A 24549-nucleotide genomic window follows, 5' to 3' on the forward strand; every position below is an offset into this window, starting at 1 on the left:
ATTTTTCCTCAATTTTCCTCTCAGCTTTCACCCATTCCTGTATCCTTATATCACAGAGGATCTCTCTCCCTGTTCTTGACCTATACCACCAGCAGAGGAAACCTTGTTTGTCACCTCGTGGTGGCACATGGATGAAGCAGACGAGATTTTTTCTTTTCTTTTTTGCATTAGAACTTATTTTAATTGGTTGCACATTGACTCATGAACCAGGAAGTCATGGTTTGATTTCCAGTCAGGGCACATGCCAGGTTGCAGGCTCAATCCCCAATAGAGTGTGTGCAGGAAGCAGCTGATCAATGATTCCCATCATTGACGTTTCTAGCTCTCCCTCTTCCTTCTCCTCTAAAATCAATAAAAACATTTTTTTTTAATAAGAACATTTTTTTAAATGAGTAAAGTATTATGGAATCACAACACTTAAAATTTTTACTTAGCTTTAAAGAAATGATTACAAATCTACCAAAATATAACTGTTATTGTATTTAATTAGATTCTTCCAATGCACATTATTTACATTTTTAAATAATTTTTTTTTTTTTATAGCGCCAAAAGAAGGAACTGGCGCTGTTGATGAAGAGGATTTCATTAAAGTCTTTGAGGACATACCTGCAATGCAGGTGAGTGAGGATGTTTGAGTTTGATTAAAAACAAGGAGAGGCTTACTCTTCAAATATGTGACATGGGAAGTTGCTTAACTCAGTAAGTGATAGATTAAATAAAGAAGGTAGTCCGGAGACCGGGATGGCAGGACACACAGGCTTTATTGGAGGGAAGGGTTCCCCTGCTGCTGCTTCCATGGAGAGGAGAGGAAGAAAGCGATGGAGGGGCTTACAGGCACCTTTAAGGATAGAGGGCGGGGCTTAGGGTATTTGGCAGGTGCTGATTGGTGGTTCAGAGCTCAGGAATGTCTGGCTGCAGGTGGGGTTTATGTCTGTCCATCAACTGAGGGATGGGAGGATCGAGATCAGTAAGTAATTTTACATATCAAGACTACACAGATGGGATTTTCAGTTGTCCTGTTCTAATGTCAATATTGGGTGGGCCATGCAGCTCTCCTTCTTATGGCAGCCAAAATCTACTTTGTATTTGTGTTGATTTTCAGTGCTACCCTCCCTATTCTTCCTCCACTAGTAAAACACCTCTCCCTAGGTACTGTTGTAGGATGCAGGGGTCCAAAACAGTTTTCTGCATCTCGTTCAGAGTAAAAGGGCTTACTTTCTATAGTAGCAATGCATCTTTGGCTGTGTCCTGGGGACCAGAGGGTTCCTCCCCACAGAAGAAGGATTTTTGTTTCTAATGTCCCTCAAGAAATGTATCAAATAAGGTTTTCTGCCCATCGCCCATTTTTTGAGGCTTAAAGGAGTCTGAGCAAATGGGAGGGACTTTGTGCCTCTATTCCACCAGCCACAGATCACCTCCTTAATCTTTACATGACTGAGTCCCTGAGTCTCCCCCTTGTACCAATCTCAATAGTAAATATCCTGTTGAGCCCCAAGGAAATGTATTTGAAAGCAAGTGTGAACTCCTCTTTTATCAGAAGCCCCAAGATATTCCAAATTAGTCCACACATAGTCTTTAATGATCAGTTAAAATTTCAGCTGATTTCTTCTTATCTACTTTTATTGCAGCCATCTATTTTTCTCCTGCCCTGCCAAAGACAAAACAATTCATGCCCCATTCTTTGGGGGAGAGGGTTGACAACTCTTTGAACTTTAGGTTAATGCATTTGGTTGCTTTGCAAGCTCAGCTCTCCAATGAACTCAGAGAAATTATGACTTTGTAAATCACCCACCTTTTTTATTGTAAGCGAGAGCGAAAAGTTCTGTGCACATTTTTTACATTCTGAGGACAAGCATAAGTCCCCTTCCACTTTGACTCACCTCCTTTTTTTCTTTGTAAAGGCATCACCCAGATAAAAGTTTAGAAGATTTCTGATTTTTCTACAATGATATTTAATATCCAATCACAGTTGATAAAGTCTGAATTAATAAATCACTAACATATCTTTATTAGGATACTTTTTTCTATTTCTCTAATATAAATACTTATCATCTTTCAATGGTCTCTTACATAAAACAATATTCCTTCAACCAGCCTCCTGAACTTGGTTTTCTAGTTAGACCTGACTTTATCATCAGACTGCCTTACTACAGTATTGCTTTGATGTTTGTTTGTTTGTTTGTTTGTTTGTTTTTCAGAGAGGAAGAGATAGAAAAGGCAATGATGAGAATCACTGATCACCTGCTTCTGCACAGCCCACACTGGAGATCAAGCCCACAATCTAGGCATATTCCCTGACCAGGAATCGAACCATGACCTCCTGATTTATAGGTCAACACTCAATCATTGAGTCACACCAGCCAGATGCTTTGATGTTTAAAATCAAGGCCATGAGCAATTTGATCCTATTCTGCCTTTATAGGCCACCTTCCTACAGAAACAGGTACTCCTTTTAGCATCTGGAAATGTTATCATTCAAAGGACACTTTCCATGAAAAAAACTTCCCTGATCATACAGAGAGAATTCAGTTGTACACTGCTTTATTTATATTAGAAAAATAACACTTATTATCATACATATCTCTTACACCTCTCTCTCTAGAAAGGCAGAGGTCAGATCCTCTATTTTCTCTTTGAGCTTTTCTACATAATTATTTATCTTGTAAATTAAAATAGCAAAATTAATAAAATGACACTTTCTTTCCCATAACCTATGTATCCTTAATGCATCCCTGACAATGGCACTAAAAAATTTCACCAGCCCACAAAGCACTGTTTTTTCAAACATCTCAAGAAGGGAAAAACACATACTACAACTATAGTTATTATGACATTTGAGCATTTTCAGAGGATTAGTTTAGGGACTCTTAGCATAGCAAACCATTTTTATTATTAAAGTTAAATCTATAATGGTAATCCCAAACACAAATATGCTAAAATGCCTTTATTTAGCTCCACGTAAATAATCCCAAGAAAGTCACAAAGTTTACTAAAAAAAAACCACTGACACTTTAAAAGAAATAAGGTTATCTACCTGATTAGTTTTGTTAGCGCCTTAATTGGTAATAATATTCAGGCATTTTGCCAAAATATGAAGGCAACATGGCTTTTACTAAGTCATTTCCAATGAATATGGAAAGAAAGACAAATAAAGAAAAAGAGCAGTATAGTTAATATCTTTTTATAAAAGTACTATCAAATACATTTTCAAGAAATCCTATATAATAAAAGGCTAATATGCAAATAGACCAAATGGCAGAATAACCTGAACCACTGAATGTGCACTGACCACCAGGGGTTGTGCATGGAGCATGGCGGGCGTCGGCTGTGGCAGGATGGTGGAGCAGGTGAGAGGGGATGTCAGACCAAGGTGGGGTGCCGGTTGCTGTCATCAGGGCAAGCCTCTGGCAGTTACTGAAAATTCTTTGCTCTGGCACACACCGTGGTCCCGCCCAGTGCTCACATCTGGTATTGGCACTGGACCTACACCACTACTGACGCTGAAGCCACCACTCACACCCATTGCCATTGCTCGGCACCATCAGTGGGTACAAGCGGCAGCTGCCGACCCCGATTACTCCTTAAGGCTTCTCCACCTCTCCTGGCTCCTGAAAGAAGATCAGGGCTATCAACTGCCTCTTGTACCCGCAGCCTGTGCCAAAGCTGTTACTGGCACCCACTGCCAGTGCCCAGCACTGGTCTAAATCACTCGGCAACATCAGTGAGTGCGAGTGGTGACTGCTGGCCCTGATCACCAATGAGGGCTTCTTCGCCCCCCCTCCCCCCCACACACACTTCTGAGGGAAGATCAGGGCAGCAGCAGACACTCACACCAACTGCTGGCACTGGCCTCAATCACTCTGCACCTTCAGAGGATGCAAATGGGGCCGACGCCATCAGTGTGTGGGAACAGTGGCGGGAGTGGGGCTGCTGGCAGACAAGGAACCAGAAGCCGTGGCAGGAGGAGCCAGGTGGCAGTGCAAAGGATGGGCCAAGACCTATCCCTGTGCCTACTGCAGCCTTGCAGCCCATAGGTCCTCTCAAGGTGCACAAATTCGTGCACTGGGCCCCTAGTAGCATATAAAAATCTTATATGCTATTTTAGTGAAAACCATTAGCAGGTACCATTTTTGCCAATTAGTTTTTTCTGGCTAGGCTATGTGGCAGGAACCACAGTGGAAGCTGAACTCACTTGACTCAGAAACTAGAGCAGATGTCTAATATGGCATCTTTTTTATGCATTCTAAAGAAATGCAAAAAATGGAAAATGCTTTTCTTACTAAAATAAATAACAGACCCAATGGGTATCCTTATCAACTTAACACAGAACTGCTATCCAATAACTCAACTTCTAGTAATTCAGTATGAGAAAGTCATATAAAGAAATTCAGCATAGCACTGTTCATAATTGTTAAAAATAGGAAAAATAGTTTAAATGCTAAGCAACAGGGAATCTATACTAATAAAAGGGTAATATGCTAATTAGACCAGGTCAACCAGACACCTTCTGGACAAAGCCATGGTGGGGGTTGGGAGTGAGGGCCCAAGTCAAAGGTGGTTAGGGGCAATCAGACTGGCAGGGGAGCAAGCAGTTAGGGGGCAGTTAGGCATGCAGGTGAGGGCAGTTTGGGGCAATCATGCCAGCAGGGAAGCGGTCAGAGGGCAATTAGGCTGGCAGGCAGAAGCAGAGGTGGTTAGGGGTGATCAGGCAATCAGGCAGTCAGGCAGAGGTGGTTAGCGGTGATCAGGCACGCAGGAAGGCGAGCAGTTAGAAGCCAGAAGTCCCATATTGTGAGAGGGATGTCCAAGGGGTCCCAGATTGGAGAGTGTAGGCCGGGTTAAGGGACAACCCTCCCTCCCCCGTTCATGAATTTCATACACCATGCCTCTAGTCTTTTATATAAAACAAAGTGTATATACACTATTGAGCAATGAAAATTTTGGCGCAAATCTCTATTTACATGTAAAGACGCCATAGCATACTGCTGCAAAAAAGCAGGTTATAATCCACTAGAAGCCCGGTGCATGAATTCGTGCACGGGTGGAATCGATCTGGCTGGCCCCAATTGGGGCCTACTGGGGACGGGACTGGGGCAATAGGCCGCCAGCCTGCCCTCTATCAAACTCCCATTCGAGGGGACAATTTGCATATTAGCCTTTTATTATATAGGATGTATTCACCTATAATATTCCTAAGTGACAAGATTTGGAGCATGTGACAGTTAACAGTTTATTGCCTCTCAGCTTCAAATTCATATCATATTACCTGCTCTGCAAAAATAAAGCTGCTCCTTTAAATGTTTTTCCTTTGCCAACTGACACAAGAGTTACACTTTATCAGTACAGGTGCTGGAGGCTATTTCCAACAACACCCCAACCTTCAGATGGTTTTGTAGCAGAATATGAGGTATTGCCTCTGCACATAGATGCCCCAGCACACTAGTCAGTAAGTTTTGAGCAATTACCACTGCAAGAAAGATAGCACAGCCACTTCTCTGTCATCCAGGGAACCATGGCCACACCCTTTTCAACATGGTCTAAATCTCAGCCCCAAAGGATAATCTTCCTGAACTCTCTCTCAGACCTAGGGGTTGTAGTTGCTCCTTCTATCTGCCATTCTTATATTTGTTAAAGTTCTCTTCACTTCTTTCTAGCCAACCCCTTGTTACTCCAATTTTCTGTTAAGAGTTAATAATTTTTTTATATTAAAGAATATTTAGTACTTCTTAGTGTTTGAAATTTCTGTGTAATTTCCCCAGAATTGACCCTGACTGAAATAGGGTGAGGTTCCTACCTTTTTATTTATCAATGTTGTCTAAATTTATAAAAAAGTATTTTTTGTGATAATCACAAAAGGCAAGTTAATTTTATTTTGGAAAAATTCAATGCAAAATTAATATTGCTTTTAGTTTTATATTTTAATAGGATAGAAATATATTTGTGAGATTAAAATGATTGAATTTTGAAGAACATTCGTTTTTGTAAGAATGTATTCAGTTTTCCTTTTTTAACACCAATTTCTTTTCAATATTAGCTAAAATTGTGTTTTTAAACAACAGAAATTATTTAGACAGCTATTTTTCCTTTTGTTTATGCCATATGTTGCCCTTTACAAATAGGTCATTAATCATTAGGTATCCTCACGTGATAGGTCCTAGTTCCTCAAATATATAGTCTTCCTCTTCCCACTTATTATTTCAGTCCCTCTTACCATGTTCAAGGATTATCAGTTGGGCCCCAGCTTGTGCATTTCCAACATCATTCTCAGCAATGCATTGATAGAATCCTTCGTCTGACTTCACCAGACCCAAAACTTGCAGATTATGTTCCTTCTGAAGAAGAAAAACATATACAATTTTATGATTCAATTGATAAACAGTCCAAAATCCCATGTATATGCTTTTTCTGGGAAGAAAAAAAAAAGTAAAATTGCCTGATTTAGGTACTGAATATTATCCACTGATGCATATGTTAACTCAATTTTATTGACAAGGTACTAACTTAAACTGATTAAAACAGGAAACACTGTCATTAACAATTAAGAACTTAATACTCAGGCAAAGTTGTACTCACAATCTTTGCTTGGAAAAATATCTGGCATGCAGTACCATGTGACCATAGTAAAAATCTAAATTTATGACTTCAAGGCATTTTTTAAATATTATTTTTAATATCATTAGCTCTAATAGATTAGAGTCTATAGACCTCCAGGGGTCCTCAAAATTTTTAAAGTGGGGGCCAGATCACGGTCCCTCAGAGAGCTGGAGGGCCGGACTATATGAACTACTAATTCCTACTGTAACACCTCGGCTGCGCTCACTGCCCAAAAAACCTGGTGGGCCGGATCAGACTCCTCTGCGGACCGCATGTGGCCCGCGGGCCGTAGTTTGAAGACCCCTGGATTAGACTATACTAAGTTAAATCAAGATGCATATACATGAAGCTTTCCTTAAACTATAAAGAAAACTACCCACACTTACATGGATATCAACTACTGTTACTGTTATTGATAGTAAAAAATGCTACTTTAACCATAAACCTTGCTTTTTGGTTACATTTAAATATTATGAATTACTTATGACAGTAAGTCTTTAACAACCATAATTACTTCTGATTATTTCTATGAATGTCATGTATTTAAAGATATGTCATCAATCTTTGCTACTAAAACCTAGAAAATTTGATTACTAGGATGTTACATAATAATAATAGACAATCTTTATTAAAAACTAGAGGCCAAGTGCACGAAATCCCTCAGTCCACCCTGCACCCTCTCCAATCTGGGACCCCTTGAGGGATGTCAAACCGGGATTAGGCCTAAATGGGCGGTTGGACATCCCTCTAACAATCCAGGACTGCTGGCTCCCAACAGCTCACCTGCTCTCTGCCTGATTGCCTCTAACCACTTCTACCTGCTAGCCTGATCACCCCCTAATCACTCCACTGCCAGCCTGATAGACACCTAACTGGCTGGCCCAATAGCCCCTAACTTCCCTCCCATGCCGGCCTGGACACCCTAACTGCCCTTCCCTACCAGTCTGGTCACCCCCAACTATCCTTCCCTGCAGGCCCGGTGGCCCCCAACTGCTCTTCCCTGCTGGCCTGGTCACCACTAACTGCCCTCCCCTGCAGACCTTATACACCCAACTGTCTTCCCTTAAAGGCCTGATACCCTGCAACTGTCCTCCCCTGCAGGTCTGAGTGCCCCTCCCCAACTGTCCTCCCCTGCTGGCCTGGGTCCCCCAAACTGCCCTCCCCTGCAGGCCTGATCACCCACAACTGCCTTCCCCTGCAGGCCTGAGTCCCCTTCAACTGCCCTCTTCTGCTAGCCTGGTCATCTCCAACTGCCCACAACTGCCCTTCTCTGCAGGCCATCTTGTGGCAGCCTTCTTGTGTCCACATGGGGGCGGCCATCTTGTGTCTTGTTGTGATGGTCAATTTGCATATTACTCTTTTATTAGATAGGATGTATTTAATAAAAAGTAAAAAGAAGTAATGGCTGGTATTCTTAAATATATTTAACACTAATTATTTACTTTTGCATTTACTTTCTAAAAGAATCTTCACATATATTGTCACAACAACTGTCCAACACTGGATCATACTTATTTTGAAGGGCCTGAGCATCAGCATATGAAAGACAGATTTCTGCTCCTTGAGAGATATGAAGACAATTAGTGCATGTGCATGCACACATGTGCTTGCACACACGCATGAGCACACACATAATCATTACCCAGAAAATGGTGGCAACTGTGTTTAACAGTGCTAAAATGTTTAGCAGGAATACTACACCTAGTACTATTTGCTATGTGATCATATATAAGCTACCAAAATATTTCTGGGCTCAGCTTTCCCATCATCCAATTAAGAGATTATATTCTGTGTTTAATTTTTCTATCTTTGTTGACATTATATAAACTGGTGTATATAAGATATCAAGTCTCTTAATAATTACAAAGACATTTAAAGGTTTCAGAGTACTTCTTTTAAAAAGTACTTACTACAATCTTAAAGTAATCACTTGGGATAACCATATCCCCATTCTTGACCCACTTCACAGTTGGAGTTGGTTTCCCAGTCACTTCACATTCAAATACAATATCCATAGATTCATGAGCATATATATTAGTAGGCTGCTTCAGGAATTCAGGTTGGGCTTTAAAATAGAAAGAAAATGAAGATATTAATGAAAATAAAATTAGCTATTCATATTTCAAGCAGTTTTTTTTTTTTTTATCCCAGAATTCACAGGTGTTTTACTTATTTGAAGTTTTCACATATTTTTATAAAAACCTAAATATATTTTTAAAATATATATCAGGAACACAGTATCTTTAAAAATTGACATTCTGGTGTAACTAGAAGAATAATTTTAAAGATAATTTCTGAATTTCCTTGTTGAGAAATATATAATAAGTTGATTATATTGAAGAAATTGATAATATGAATGTTCTAAACTAAAAATAAATATTAAAGGCTATTCCCTAAGATTTATACCATTTTTTGGAAGGGCCATAATTAAAATTCAAAAAGAATTGAGAAAACTGACATTATTTTTCTTTTCAGTCACTTAATGTGTATCTTCCCCCCACCCCCCAAAAAAGTAATATAAATTTGACATAGACCTTAAAACATTTACACAACATACTCCTAACATGAAGAAATGGTTCTTAAGGATGGGAGGAAGATTGATAGGATCTTTGGGGAAAGTAAGTGTATTAGAAAGAGCCTATATATTGTAGTAACTCTCTAACTCCATTTCACCTTACCCCAAAGTTGTAATCACACACTTACGAATAACATTCATTAAGATTTTGAGCCAGAAGGGTAAAATAGATATTCTAATCCAGTGGCTCTCAACCTTTCTAATGCCGAGACCCTATTCATTGCTACTTCATAACTGTAATTTTGCTACCGTTTTGAATCGTAATGTAAATATCTATGTTTTCCAATGGTATTAGGCAACCCTGCTAGCAGTTCTCAACATGTTTTCCGATGATCTTAGGTGACCCTGCTAGTGGTTCTCAACCTGTGGGAATCATAAAATTATTTTTGTTGGTCTTAAGACCATTTACCCAATGGTCTTAGGCTCTACAGCAGGGGTCCTCAAACTTTTTAAAGTGGGGGCCAGATCACAGTCCCTCAGAGAGCTGGAGGGCCGGACTATATGAACTACTAATTCCTACTGTAACACCTTGGCTGCACTCACTGCCCAAAAAACCTGGCGGGCAGGATCAGACTCCCCTGGGGGCTGCATGTGGCCCGCGGGCCGTAGTTTGAAGACCCCTGCTCTACAGCAATGCTTCTTAACCAGTGGGTCACGACCCACAAATTGAGAACCGCTGCTGTAGAGCCTAAGACCATCAGAAAACACAGATATTTACATTATGATTCATAACAGTAGCAAAATTACAGTTATGAAGTAGCAACAAAAATAATTTTATGATTGGTGGTCACCACAACATGAGGAACTGTATTAGAAAGGTTGAGAACCACTAAATTCTAATCCAACTTCCCATCTAATGCTATAATTTCCCACACAACATCTTTGAAAGGGGTATCTTACTAATCTCTGAAAGTTTCAAATGAAAAGGAACTCCCTATATCACAAAGGAGCAAACTCCACTGTAGGCAGTTTCTATTTTTTTTTTTTGAAAAACACCAGCAGTTGGTTTATTTTTAACATTTGAGATAAAATGTACTCAGCCTGCTATAATTTTGATTGGGATTGTGTTGAATTTGTGGCAACTTGACATTGTAAAAATATGGAGTCTTTTTCCCATGCATTTTGTTTATCTCTCCATTTATTTACATCTTTGGTTTCATTTCTCTCAAAAATGTTTTATATATTTATATATTTCAATCTTGTTCATACTTTGTTAGGTATATGCCTAAATACTTTAAATTTTTGGTGCTTCTATAAATGGGACTTCAAAATTTTTTTAGTTTCAAATTTATCACTAGTATACAGAGGTGGAAGTGATTTATGTATACTGATCTTTCATCCCATGGTCATACTGAACTCACCCATTAGCTCTAGTAACTTTCTATAGACAACTTTAATATCTACATACATACAAAATATATTTATAGATAACTATATGTTGTTTGTAAAAAGAGGCAGTTTTATTTCCTCATTTTCAATCTGCTTTCCTCCTTTTTCATTATACTAACTAGAGTGGGGCAGATCTTCAGAAAAAGTCCAGATTAGCCTTCTAATTTGTATAAATGAAGAGTAAGAGTATAGAGAACAAGTATTAGCCCAGGTAAGCAGGTTAAGCCAAGAAGTGAAAGAACATTTGATCTTAAGAAGCAATAAGCGAGAAAAAGAAAAAATGGTAGCTGAATAGGCAGACCTTTCTTATTACACCTCCTCCCAGGGCCAGACAGGAAATAAAACTAAAGTGGGGAACATACAACTGAGATCCAACTGAGAAGGAGACTTACATGAAGGAATGACAGAAAACACCTGGAGACCAATTGGAAGGGTGAGATCTCAAGAGGAGCTGATCCAGCTCCCAGGGATGGCTGGCCTAGAGTGAGGCAGGAGCTCCCAACTACAGGAAGGTCTGAGGCCTGAATCCAGGCTGGGCTCCACAGCCTAGAGCACCAGAGCTGAGACCAATGACACATGTAACAACCAGCCATGAAAAGTGGCAGGGCTGCTGGTCATAGCAGAGTATGGAGCCTGTAGAGGTAGACCACAGCCAGAGAGAAGGCCGCAGTTTTGTTTTGTTTTGTTGTGGTTGTGTTTGTGGTTTTTTTGTTTGTTTGTTTATTTTTAACGCAGAGCACAAGAGATTTCAATTGTAGCTATTCACCTAAGGCTTCGATGTACATATATACACCCAATACAGGAGCACCCAAATATATGAAAAAACTCCTTGAAGATTTTAAGGGAGATTGAGAGCAACAAAATCATACTAGGGAACTTTAACATCCCATTGACATCATTGGACAAATCTTCCAGACACAAAATTAACAAGGAAATAGCGATCCTAAACAACACACTAGACCAGATGGAATTAACTGACATTTTCAGAACATTTCACCTCAAAGCCAAAGAATATACATTCTTCTCAAGTGCACACAGTCATTCTCAAAGAATAACCACATGCTAGGACACAAGCTAAATCTCTATATAAGTTCAAGAAGATTGAAAACATATTAAGCATCTTTTTGGATCACAATGAAATTAGAAATCAAATACAATAAAAACACTCAAAAACATTCAAACACATGGAGACTAAATAGTACAATAAACAAGGAATGGGTTATCAAAGAGATCAAAGATAAAACAAAAAACCTTCTGGAAACAAATGAAAATGAACACACAACTACCCAAAATCTATGGGACACAGTGAACATAGTCCTGGGAGGGAAATTCATAGCACTATAGGTCTACCTTAAAAAAAAAAAAAAAAAAGAAAGAAAAATTAATACTAAACTATTTAACTCTACAACTTAAAAAGAACTAGAAAGAGAACAAAAAGAAAAGCCCAGAAAAACAACAAAAAAATAATAAATATGATACTAAACCAATAACATAGAGACTAAAAATAAATAAAAAAGATCATTAAAACTAAGAGTCGTTTCTTTGAAAAGATAAATAAGATCAATAAACCTTTAGCCCAACTCATCAAGAAAAAAAGAGAGAGGACCCAGATAAATACAATCAGAAATAAAACAGGTTGAAGTAATAACTACTACCACATAAATACAAAGGATCAGAGAAAAATACTATGAACAAGTACATTTCAACAAGCTGGACAACCGGGACAAAATGGACATACATAGTCCTAAAAAAAAATACAATCTTTCAAACCTCAATCTGAAAATCATTGGACAAATGATTTTGTCCAATGCCGATAACTACTACTGAAATAGAAGCAACAACAACAACAATAATAATAATAATAAACTCACAGCAAACCCAGGGGAGGCATCCCTATGGCTTCACAGGGGAGTTTTACCAAACATTCAAAGAAGGACTAAACTATACTCAAATTATCCCAAAAAACATCCAAGAGGAAGGGATATCTCTCATAGCAATATGTTTACTGATACATCTCCTACGGCAGAGAAAACTAAGGACAAAATAAACAAATGGGGCTACACCAAAATAAAAAGGTTTTGAACAGCAACAGAAACTATCAACCAAATTAAAAGGGAGCCCACTGCATGGGAGAACATATTTGCCAATGATACATCTGATAAAGGATTAATTTCCAATTTACATAAGGAACTCATACAACTTACGAAAAACAAACAATCCAATTAAAAAATGGGCAATGGAACTAAATAGGCACTTCTCCAAAGTGTGCTTTCAGAAGGCCAGGAGACATGAAAAATGCTTGAAATCACTAATCAACTGAGAGATACAAATTAAAATGCCAATGAGGTATCATCTTATACTTCTCAGAATGGCTATCATCAACAAATGACAAGTGCAGAGATGTGAGAAAAAATCCAAACTGGTGCAGCCATTATGGAAAACAATACTGTGCATCCTCAAACAATTAAAAATGAAACTTCCATTTGACCCAGTGATCCCACTTCTAGGAATATATCCTAAGAAACCTAAAACACCAATTAGAAAGAATGTATGCACCCTTATGTTCTTAGCAGTACAATTTGCAATAGCTAAGATCTGGAGACAGCCCAAGTGCCCAACAGTAGATGAGTGGATAAAAAAGCTGTGGTACATTTATGCCATGGGATACTATGCAGCTATAAAAAAGGACCTCTTACCCTTTGAAACAGCATGGAAGGATCTGGAGAGTATTATGCTAAATGAAATAAACTAACCAGAGAAAGATTAGTATCACATGACCTCACTAAAATGTGTAATCTAATAAACAAAATAAACTAATGAATAAAATAGATCCAGAGACAGAAGCATGGAACAGACTGCTTAATCTCAGAGGGAAGAAGCGGGTGGCGTGGGTGGGGGTGGGGATGGCTGGGGAGAGATTAACTGGGGACCTTATATGCATAGCCCATAGACATAGACAACTGTGTGAAGGCCTGGGAGGGCTGAGTGAAGGATGGAAGGGGGTCAATGGGGGGGGGGGGGGGGGGCAAGGGAGGAAATCTGTCATACTTTCAACAATAAAGACAAATTAAGAATAAAATCAAGCAATAATTTATTGAGTGCAGCAAAAATATATTTAGGAAAGTGAAATAAAGGGCATAGAAGAAACAGGTAGCCTAGCTGGGCTGTCTTAGCTCACTGGTAAGTCAGAGAATGGGGGGCCTTGGAGACAGGTTCAGGGGGTTAGCCTAAGACGAGCTGTTGCTGCCCATTCTTCCCCTGATTGCAAGGCCACCCTGCTAGCAGTTCTCAACCTGTGGGTCGGAAAACAGATATTTACATTACAATTCATAACAGTAGCAAAATTACAGTTATGAAGTAGCAACAAAAATAATTTTATGGTTGGGGGTCACCACAACATGAGGAACTGTACTAAAGGGTCACGGCATTAGAGGTTAGGGAATGCATGCCTGTTGGAGAAGAGGACGAAGGGAATGGCACAGACGTGCTCCCTGTAGGGAGAGTGCTCTGGGACTCAGCTGCTGCTACGCATCGCTCCCCTAGTTGAAAGTCTCATAGGGACCCTTAGAGATTAGGAATATGTGCAGACAGGGGCAGAGTGGGAGGTACATGGGATAAAGGAGGAAGGGAATGACATGGGAATGCTCTTGAGAATTAAGATGATAAAGACACTGTTTATAAACATGTGTGCATATAAAGGTGGCAATTATTACCTCAATTATATAAGCTAGAGTAATGGTTCATCTTTTTCCAGAATAACCTTTTAGAAGATATTTTTTAAACCACATTTCTTTTGTAATCAGTCAACAAAAAATAAGGAAAAGATGAGTAACAAAATAGCCAGAAAATTAAATCATTCTAGTTGTCACATTTCACAATTTCAATACAAAGTCTCACTTAACAATTGTTTGCTGGTTATCTATTATGATAAAAATTCATCTAGCCCGTCCATGTTGATAACAACCCAGTCTAGTATTGGGAATAAGCACATAAGCAAATCAGTGAGAGACACTGCTGGCAAAAAGCTAGCTATTTTATGAGACAAAATTTATCTGGGGGTATTAGGATGGTTATAGAAAGCTTCATAGAAGGGTAATGTTAACTAGTTTTAAAGGATTATGAGGAAGTCATAGCTGGGGGTGAGAGGATACAGAGGAACAGAGCTATCAAATAACACAGAATATTCAGGAAATTATAAGCAATTCGGTAAAGATGACTCTATTTCTATCCCAGGTTCAGGTGGAACAGTGCCGAAGTTTATTTACTTAAGCCTTATAACAAGTCATTTAACTGATTAAAAAAACTAAGACACAGGTAAGTTAAATAACTTAGTCAAATTCACATAGCTAAGTAAGTGACAGATATGAGACTAGAACCCAGGCATGCTTAGTCCAGAGACTGCTCTTAACTAACTGCTCTGTGGTGCCTCAGTTAACACTGAAAAAGTTGACTTCATATGTAGGGTGTGGTTGTGTTTTGTACACATGCTATGAAGAGTTTGTTTTTATCCTAAATAAGCCAAGTGAACTGAGAGTTTTAATGAGGAGAGTATACTATAACTAATCAGGAAGTAAAGGGAAGTGAAATTATGAAGATAACTGAAAAAAAAGGGGAGATCGATGTGTTAACGTAGAGATCAGACACAGTACAACAGATGAATAAAAGTAGAATGTTAGGTTGTGACCAGAGAAAGATGGGAGAATTTAAAACTTTGGTTGTAAATTTGTTGAGTATTGACAAACTCAAGGAAGTGGCCAATTTTGAAGCTATCAATTTGTGCACAAAAATACAAATGGAAAATTTTCTTCTTTTGGGGGTGAGGAGAGATATGCAACACAGACTATTATGAATGTTTTAAGAGAAAAATAAAAAATTCTTTCTTTAAAACACAACAACCCATTTAAAGCTGAGGTGACAGGAAATACACAATGGACTAATTCACGTCACAGTATGTGTAGAAATCCCAGGAGTTAATGATAAAACAATAAATTTGAAATATTTAACAGATGAAGAATGAACTTACAACCTTTTCTGCATTAACACTCACTATGGAATTTCCTGTAGCTATAATTTCTTTAAAAAAATAACAAGTCAGACAGAATGACTATATATGTGTGTGTGTGTGTGTGTGTGTGTGTGTGTGTAAATAAATATTTATATTACATTTTATATAGATTTAGATATATAAAATTTTCAACCATTTCTCATAAACTGCTTTCCCCATCAGAAAAATAAAAATACTTTCAGTTATTGGACAAGTTTCAAAATAAAATTTTCCAAAAATTTTTTGTATGTAATGACTTATCTATAAACAAAAAAGGGAAGACCTCATGTGACACACATTAACAGTACAGTTTGAATTATTGTTAACTATCACCACTTAGATTAAGAAATAGAACATTAACACTAGTAGGAAGCCCCACTATGTAACATTCAGTCTCTCTCCTGCCCTTGTTCTGATTGTTCTAATTTCTAAAACCATAGATTAGTTTTGCCTATTTTTGAACTTTATAAAAATGGAATAATGTTTTTATATGTGTGCTTGGCTTCTTTTTTTTCAATGGTGCCTATGAGATGTATCCATGTTGTTGGACTGTAGAAGTGGTCTGTCAATTTTTTTGCTGATGAAGTGCCACAGTATGATTAGAACACTAATCATTCTACTGTTGATAAATTGTTTCCAGTTTTGATTTATTGTAAATAAAGCTGGTGAGACGATCATTGTGCACATTTCTAATAAGTATACACCTAGAAAAACGATTGTATCATAAGATATGAAGCATGCAGTTTCAGTAGATTTTGCCAAACAGTATCTAAAGTGATTATATCCATTCTAGAGGCCCAATGTACAAAATTCGTGCAAGAATAGGCTTTCCTCATTCTGGCTGCTGGCACCAGCTCCCCTCTGGCATCCAGGACACAGGATTCCCTGGTAGCCCTGGCTTCATCTGGAAGGTCTGGTCGCTCTAATTAGCATATTATGCTTTTATTATTATGGACTAGAGACCTGGTGCATGAAATTCGTGCACAGGGGTGTGTGTCGGGGGTGTCCCTCAGCCTGACCTGCAACGATGCCAGCATCCCTCACCCCAGCCTCTAGCCAGAGGCTCCTCTCCTCCTTGTGCGCAGCCTCTGGGAAGATACTTGTCCTGGTGCCTCCTCCGGGCGCTGTCCCACGACTCCAGGCTGCTCGGGTACTCTGGAGCTTGGGCTCTCAGGTCCGGCTTCCCTGCCCAGGGTGGTGTGCATCAGCTGCTGTGGGAGCTGCACTTCAGGAGTCGCCCCCTTGGACCATACTACTTGCGAGTGTGGTGGGGGGTAGGAGCACGGTGGCAGTGATTTGATGTCTGCAGCGTGTCCACCAGACACCCCCTTGCCGCAGTGCCATGCTGGTTGTGTCCACACTGCGGGCAGGGGGCTTCTAGTCTGCCACTGAGGCTGCAGGCCGAGGACCCCGGCACTCATAGGGCTCCATCAGCATCAGGAACTGGAAAGATCCATTTTTCTGGATCCTCCCCTCCATCCACGCAGCTGGGGCGGGGACACTGGGCTCACATCCCCACAGTCCCCTTACCTCAGCGAAGCCAGGGCACACATGCTGAGCTCATGCTGCCAGGGAGACACTGCCAGCGTCTGCTATGGGCAGCACCATTTTGTCACAGAACGACATTTAATTTGCATATCACTCTTTTATTAGATAGGATAGAGTGCTAACAGCAGTATATTAGAGTCCCCAGTGTTCCTCATCCTAACCAACCCTGTATCGTTAGTTTCTTTAATTTTAGCCACTCTGGTATAGTGGTATCTATTGTGGCTTTTCTTTGCATTTCTCTAAAAACTAAAAATAACAACCACTTTTTTCAAGTGTGTAGTAGCCACCTGGAGATCTGTAAGACAGGTGTTCAAATTTTCTACTGATTTATCTATCTTTGTTTACATTATTAGTCTAACTAGTTCTTTCTAGATTAAATAGCAGGGGTTGAAACTTTTTCTGAAAAGACTGACAATAAATATTTTAGGCTTTGTGGGCCATGTCCAAGCATGTCAAACTCCCAGACAATGGACCACATGCCTCATTTAAATAAACTTGCTGTTTTGACATGCTTGATTAGTCTCTGTCACAACTATTCAACTCCTCTTTTACAATATGAGGGCAGCCATAGTCAGTACATAAGTGAATGAGTGGGACTGTATGCCAATGAAAGTTTATGGAAAATAAAATCTGAATTTCATAAAATTTTCAGATATCACTAACCATTATTATTCTGTTATCTTTCAACCATTTAAAAACCTTAGAAATTATTTTGAGCTCACAGGCTACACAAAAACAAGCAGCTGAGCAGCTATAGTTTGCTGACTATAACCACAAGCTATAGTTTGCTGACTCTTTGATCTAAAAAAAAAATTTAGTCAATTGAATACATAATTTGTCAGAGTTTTATCTTTATTGTAATTTTTTTTACAAAAACCAACTTTTGGCCTTGGCTAGTGTGGCTCAGTTGGTTGGAGCATTGTCCTATATACCAAAAGGTTGTGGGTTCAATTCCTGTTCAGGGCACATACCCCAGGTTGTGGGTTTGATCACATTGTGTACAGAAGGCAACCAATTGATGTTCTCTCTCACAGAGATTTCTCTCTCTCTTTCTCTCTTTCAAATCAGTAGGCATATCCTGGGATGAGGATTAAAAAAACAATTTTTTTTCCTATTTTATTAATTTTTGTTCTTATCATTATCTTCCTTCTATTTTCTTTGGGTTAAATTTGCTACTTTCTTTTTTTCTTTTCTTTTTTTTTTCTTTTTTTTTTAGTTTTTTGAGATGACTATTTAAATCATTGTTTTTTCAGCCTTCTCTTCTAATATATGTACTTAAGGCTACAAATTTCCTCTAAGCATTCCATCAGTTTTGATAGGACATATCTCTATTAGTTCAAAATACTTTCTAATTTTCTTCATCATTTCTTTTCTGACTCATGGATCATTTCAAAGTGATTCACTGAATTTCCAAACAGTAGGTTTTTAAGTTTCCTTTTCTTTAAAGATTCTTTTTTAAAAAATTTAATTCCAACTTTAATTCCATGGTGACCAAACCTACAGAATTTTAATTCTCTGCAATTTGCTAAGATTTGTTTCATGGTCAGTATATATTTTTTAGTAACTTTCCTAAGTATTTATGAAAAAGGTAAATTTTCTCATTTGTTTGGTGCAGCAACCTATAGTTGTCAATTAGGTCAAGTTTATTAATTTGCATTGTTCAGTTCTTACTATATTGTAACTGTCTGTGGTTTTGTTTGTTTTGATATACATATCCCATCTGTCAGGGAAGTGTGTTAAATCTATCACCATGATTGTATGTTTGTCTTATCTACCTCTCCTATAGTTCTATCAGTTTTTTTTAATTTTCATATTTTGAGATTACATTATGAGGTACATACATACCGTGTTTCCCCGAAAATAAGACATCCTCCGAAAATAAGACTTAGCACATGGAAAGATAAGACATCCCCTGAAAATAAGACCTAGCACAACTTTGGGAGAAAAAATTAATATAAGACTGTCTTATTTTCGGGGAAACAGTGTAGTTAGAATGGTTTTACTTTTCTGGTAGACAATCTTTAATTAACATGAAATGCCCTACTTTATCTCATCTTGCCTTTGTCGGATATTTTTCCAGTTAGCTTTGACATGGTTTATCTTTTTCCATCATTTTAATTTCAAAATCTTCTGTATCCTTATATTTAAGGCGTCTCTCATACAAGCAATACATACTTGGGTTTCAATTTCTTTTCAATCTGAAGATTATTGTCTTTAATCAGTGTAGTTAGTACATTTATAATTACTGATGTATTTGGGTTTAAATCTACCATCTCAATATTTTCTTTCCTTTCCTTTTAGGTATTTTTTACTTTATTTTTTCCTCCGTTATCTTGTTAGTTTTAGATTCTCTTATTATTCTTTCAAAACTTCCCAGAGATTATAGAACACATTCCTGCCTTATATTAACCTCACATTTTAGGAACCTTAGAGCAGTGTTTCCCAACCTTCTCTCATGATGAGAATCACCTGGTGGAGTTGTTAAAACACAGATTCCTGAATCCCAACTAAGAAGTGCTAAACTAGAATTTTTGAGAACATATAGGTAAAATTGCATACCTAACTTAGTGCTCTGTATATAACATCTGTCTTAGAGCACTAGTTAAGTATACAATTTTACCTATATGTTCCCAAAAATTCTAGTTTAGCACTTCTTAGTTGGGATTCAGGAATCTGTGTTTTAACAACTCCACCAGGTGATTCTCATCATGAGAGAAGGTTGGGAAACACTGCCTTAGAGGACTAACTCCTCCTGACTTATACATCTATGGTATATTTTCATTATATTTTAAATCCCACATAACATTATTATTTTACAGTCAATATTCACTTAGATTTACCCAAACATTTAACCTTTCTCTTGCTCCTCATTTTCCCTGCATCACTGAGCCTCCATGAAAATACCCTCTACTTGACATGTTCTGAGCCATCCGTGTTTCATCTAATGATTTCTGTATCTAAATTTTTGTTTAACATAATATTTTCCTGACTCTTAGGGACCAAGTTATTCTCTTACATTTTCTTCTATGAAGTTTAAAGTTTTACCCTTCAGATCTCAGTCACTACTGGACCAATATAGGTAATTTGGATGGTTATTATTACACAGAAATGCTATTTTTTCTCTCCATTAGGGAAACCACATTCCCCCAAACTGTTTACTAAACAATTAGCCTATTCCTTATTCTATCAGTCTATTTCTCAGTTCTTTAACAATACAAGGTTTTTGTATACAATTATTGTGAATTTTTAATATATTTGAATATTTGTCAGAGTAAGCCCTCCATTCTTTTTATTTTCCAAAGCTAACTCAGCTGTTTCTGGACCTTTATTCTTCCATATGCATTTTAGGGAGAAATTTTCAAGTTCCTCAAAGAATCTATTTAAAATCTTGATTCACATATGCCAAATTTATACATTAATTTGTAGATGACATTTTAAATATTATATCAATCCAACCAAGAGTATGTAATATCTATCTTACCATTTATTCAAATTATTTTCTACATCCTCTACTAGAGTTTTATAATTTCCCCATAGTTTCTTAGTAAGTTATATTTCTAGATATTTTATAGTTTTTTTCTACTGTGAATTTATCTATTTTTTAAATTATTTTCTAATGATTATTACTAGTGTAAAAAAATACTTCTGATTTTGATAAATTTATCCTGTATGGAAAACTGTATTTTATTATATAACACTAGTTTGGTGATCAGGTAGACAAATTATGTTGATAGAACAATTTTATCTCTTCTTCCCATTTCTTTTTTTTTTCTTTCCTTTTTTATTGAAATTATTGGGGTGACACTGGTTAACAAAATTATTCAGGTTTCTGGCACACAATTCCATAACACATCATTGTATACTGTATTGTATATTTACCACTGCAAGTCAGGCTCCTTCCATTACCATTTATCCCCCTATTCCTTCTCTTCTTCCAATTTCAAAACTATTATTCCTTTTTATCCAAATAATAAAAGCCCAGGGTTGTAACTTGTAACGATCTATCATGATCAATGGCTAACCAACTGGAAGTCAGTGCTGAGTTGTTGTGGCGACCTTCACAGCCACTGCCACATGCTGTGGGCTGGACTGGACTGCTCCCCCAGCCCATAGGAGACTGGCAAGCTGCAGCTGGTGGAAAACAGTGAGCACAGGCCAGGCCGCCCCGCAATCATGGGGAGAACAAACCAGGCTGAGCAACTCTGCAGTCACGGGGCGATCAGGCCAGGCTGAGCATGGCCAACCTGTCCCACAATCCCAGGCGAAGAAGCCATTCAACTGACCAACCTGCGCTAGGGACCTGTTCTGGTGCGTGGCGCGAGTCCAGGGCCTCTAGTCTGTAGCCACAGGAAGTCTCCCTCTCTCCAGAGTTAGGAGCACCAACCCAGGTCTACCCAGCGACCTAGTCCTGACTGAGGGGGTAAGTTCCTGCAGGCTGGGGTTTGATCCCTATGCATGATCAGTAGACCAGTGCCTTTGTTATTGCTGTGTCTAGATTTTAATTGGACAAATGCCCAGTGTCCTGGGTGCCAGCTTAGTAAAATCTTTTAGGAGGAGAATTCTGTCTGGGTTCCTCAAATTCCCTCAGCCCCTACTCATCCCTCTGTAAAGGCATAGAACAAGTGAGGCCCCTTAAATAAAAATGAGAGGTCTCCAGCAGCAGTGGGCCTCTCTCATCACAGTCATTAGGACTGGATGGCATTTGAGTATTTATCTAGGCACCATGACAGAGAAAGACAAGCTCAAGTAATGATTTATGCCCTTAAAAAATTCACAATCTTATTAGAGCAAATGGATGATAAAAGCACAGTAATAACATCAGAATATAAGGCAACAATACAGTGAGGAACAGAAGCAATTGCTAGGATGATTTTCCAATAATTAGTACAAAGAGTATGTGCTGTGAATTAAATTTTTAAAAAAAAGTATGTGTGAAAGTAGATGCTTCACGAGTGTGGCATCCCTTCCTATTTTAAAGGAAGCTGATTCCTTATGAATTGTGTACTATGCTATGATATCTGAGGCACAGGACAAGGGAGGCCCTAAGTGTACTATGCTTTGACATTTGAGTCATTCTTTATTGCTCAATGGGATTTATTTCTGTACGCCTCAGTTTTGTAATAGTTTAATTACTAGAATAATACATCTTGCTATTAAATATTACTAGAAGATCAAATGATCAGGTGACATTTGTTGTTATTTTTCTATAAATGAACACAATCTCTGGTATGCTAAAGTGATAGGTTTTATAGAAATATTCAGATAGGAATACCTACGAGCTTGATTACAAGTGAGGCTTGCTATCACAACCCAAATTTATTGCTTAAAAAAAAGCAGGAACTGAACCAAATGCAAGCCCTCAAAGGGCAAATGTAAATTGGATAAGCTTTGCAATTACGAGAGCAAGAAGAAAAAATTCAGATGCAAGAATGAAAACCACATTGCATCCACTCTAAGTAGCTATTAAAGAAAAAGAATGATATACTATGAAAATATTTAATATATAAAGACATTTGGATTTCAAAGAGGATTTCCTAGAGTAGGTGATATTTCAGTTAATTTTTTTAATTTTTTAATATATATTTTTATTGATTTTTTTTTACAGAGAGGGAGAGAGAGGGATAGAGAGTTAGAAACACCGATGAGAGAGAATCACCGATCAGCTGACTCTTGCACATCCCCTACTGGAGATGTGCCCACAACCAAGGTACATGGCCTTGACAGGAATCGAACCAGGGACCTTTCAATCCGCAGGCAGACGCTCTATCCACTGAGCCAAACCGGTTTCGGCTCAGTTAATTTTTTTAAATGTGAAGAGGTTAGCTAGATAAGAAAAAGGTGTAGGGGGGTCCATAATTGCAGAGGGTGAAGGCGGGGCTGAAGGACTCACACCTCCAACCCCTCCATGCAAGAATTTCGTGCACCAAGCCTCTAGTTTTCTTATAATACTGGAAGAATTATGTTGAACTGTAGAAAGAATTGTGATAAACCTAAATTTTTCTGTCTCTTCATTCTATCATCTCCTGAAAGGAGTGTGGAAAGATTGTTGATTTATTTATTTCACTAAGCAATTATTTAGCTTTTGTTTGATATATTTTAGACTGCATTGTAGGAACATATCTATCCATGTTGACTATATGATATGTTATACTTTCTTGATTATAATTCCTCTTTTGAGTAGGTATGTTTCTTCTGCTATTTGTGCCTTTTAGAAAGCTACTTCAACTTTCTTTTATTTTGCCTAGTATATCTTTCCCATCCTTTTATTTTAAATCTGTCTCATTCAATTTTTTGTAAATCTTTTGTAACAACATATTGGGAGAGTTTTCATAATCCAATCTGCTGTGTTCTTTTTGATAAAATCCATTTATGTTATTTTAATTACCATTATATTGAGAGTGTTTCTTCATCTTCTTCATTCTTAGTTTTACATATACAATAATTCTTTCCTCCTTTTGTGCTTTCAGTTGAATAAAACTTTCTTCCGCTGTGGCTACTCTACTTCCCACTCTAAGACCCTCAAATATATCAAAAGAAACATTTCTATATAAAATATGAAACAACCCCAAAACATAGATCAGGAAGTGGTTTATCAAATACAAATATAATTTGGGACAAGTTGAAGATGAATATCAAGAGCCAATATATACTTCTACATATCCAAGCACTATTGGATTTCCCTGAAAGAAATGAAGGTTTTAAAGATTTTTATTTAGAACAAAAATGAATGAGGGTGCAGACAATCATAGGATAGATAGCAAGCATTTTTCTGAGGGTCCATTTCCATATGGAGGATGGAAAGGTAAATGGGATAAGAAGAGATTATGTGTACATGCCAGGTTCAATTTATCTGACTTCTAAATCAGAGAACCTAGAGGGATATAATGTAATGCTCAATGTTGGTTGAGGAGAAAGAAAAAAATCATCAAACAGATGACCATGTTATATTGAGAGTCACATGCATTGTCTGTCCTAGCTGATCTATTCATCTGAAAGGAGGGAATACCAGTGCTTAGGAGAGAAGTTTTTTGTGAGAAAGCATTGTGAGACAAGAAAAGTAAACTTAACTATCAGATACCCATACTACTACCATGCATAATTCCAGTAACTTCAAGCTCTTACTATATTATAGCCATTATTCTTGAAGTTTCACAAACACTAAATCTTTCTATCCTCAAAAGAACCCCAAGGTGGTAAGTACTCTTATTATCTTGATTTTACAGATGAGGAAAATGAGGCTCACAGATATTAATTACATTTCCTATAGTTATACAATTAGGAAATATAAGACCCAGAATTTGAACTCAGTGTGGTTTAAAGTTCAGACTTTTAACTATTTTGTTGTGTTACCGTTCCCACATTAATGTTAAAAAATTGGCAAGCCCGGAAGGTACAAAGG

The 24549-nt window shown here is 37.9% G+C and overlaps 1 protein-coding gene across 13 annotated transcripts in view; it reads right to left on the reverse strand.

Moving 5' to 3' along the window:
- The window catches only part of NEO1 (neogenin 1), a 373996-nt gene that overhangs the window by 204735 nt on the left and 144712 nt on the right, over positions 1-24549 (reverse strand). For all 13 annotated transcript variants that reach the window (XM_084905496.1, XM_084905495.1, XM_084905494.1 and 10 more), the window contains exons 6-7: positions 8505-8659; positions 6212-6332 (exon numbers count right to left, since the gene is read on the reverse strand). In XM_084905496.1, the coding sequence (XP_084761622.1) occupies positions 6212-6332; positions 8505-8659 (276 nt within the window). The remainder of the gene's footprint in view (positions 1-6211; positions 6333-8504; positions 8660-24549) is intronic.

The sequence above is a fragment of the Pipistrellus hanaki genome, assembly GCF_964339955.1.
Source record: "Pipistrellus hanaki genome assembly, chromosome: 1".
Classification (NCBI taxonomy): Eukaryota; Metazoa; Chordata; class Mammalia; order Chiroptera; family Vespertilionidae; genus Pipistrellus; species Pipistrellus hanaki.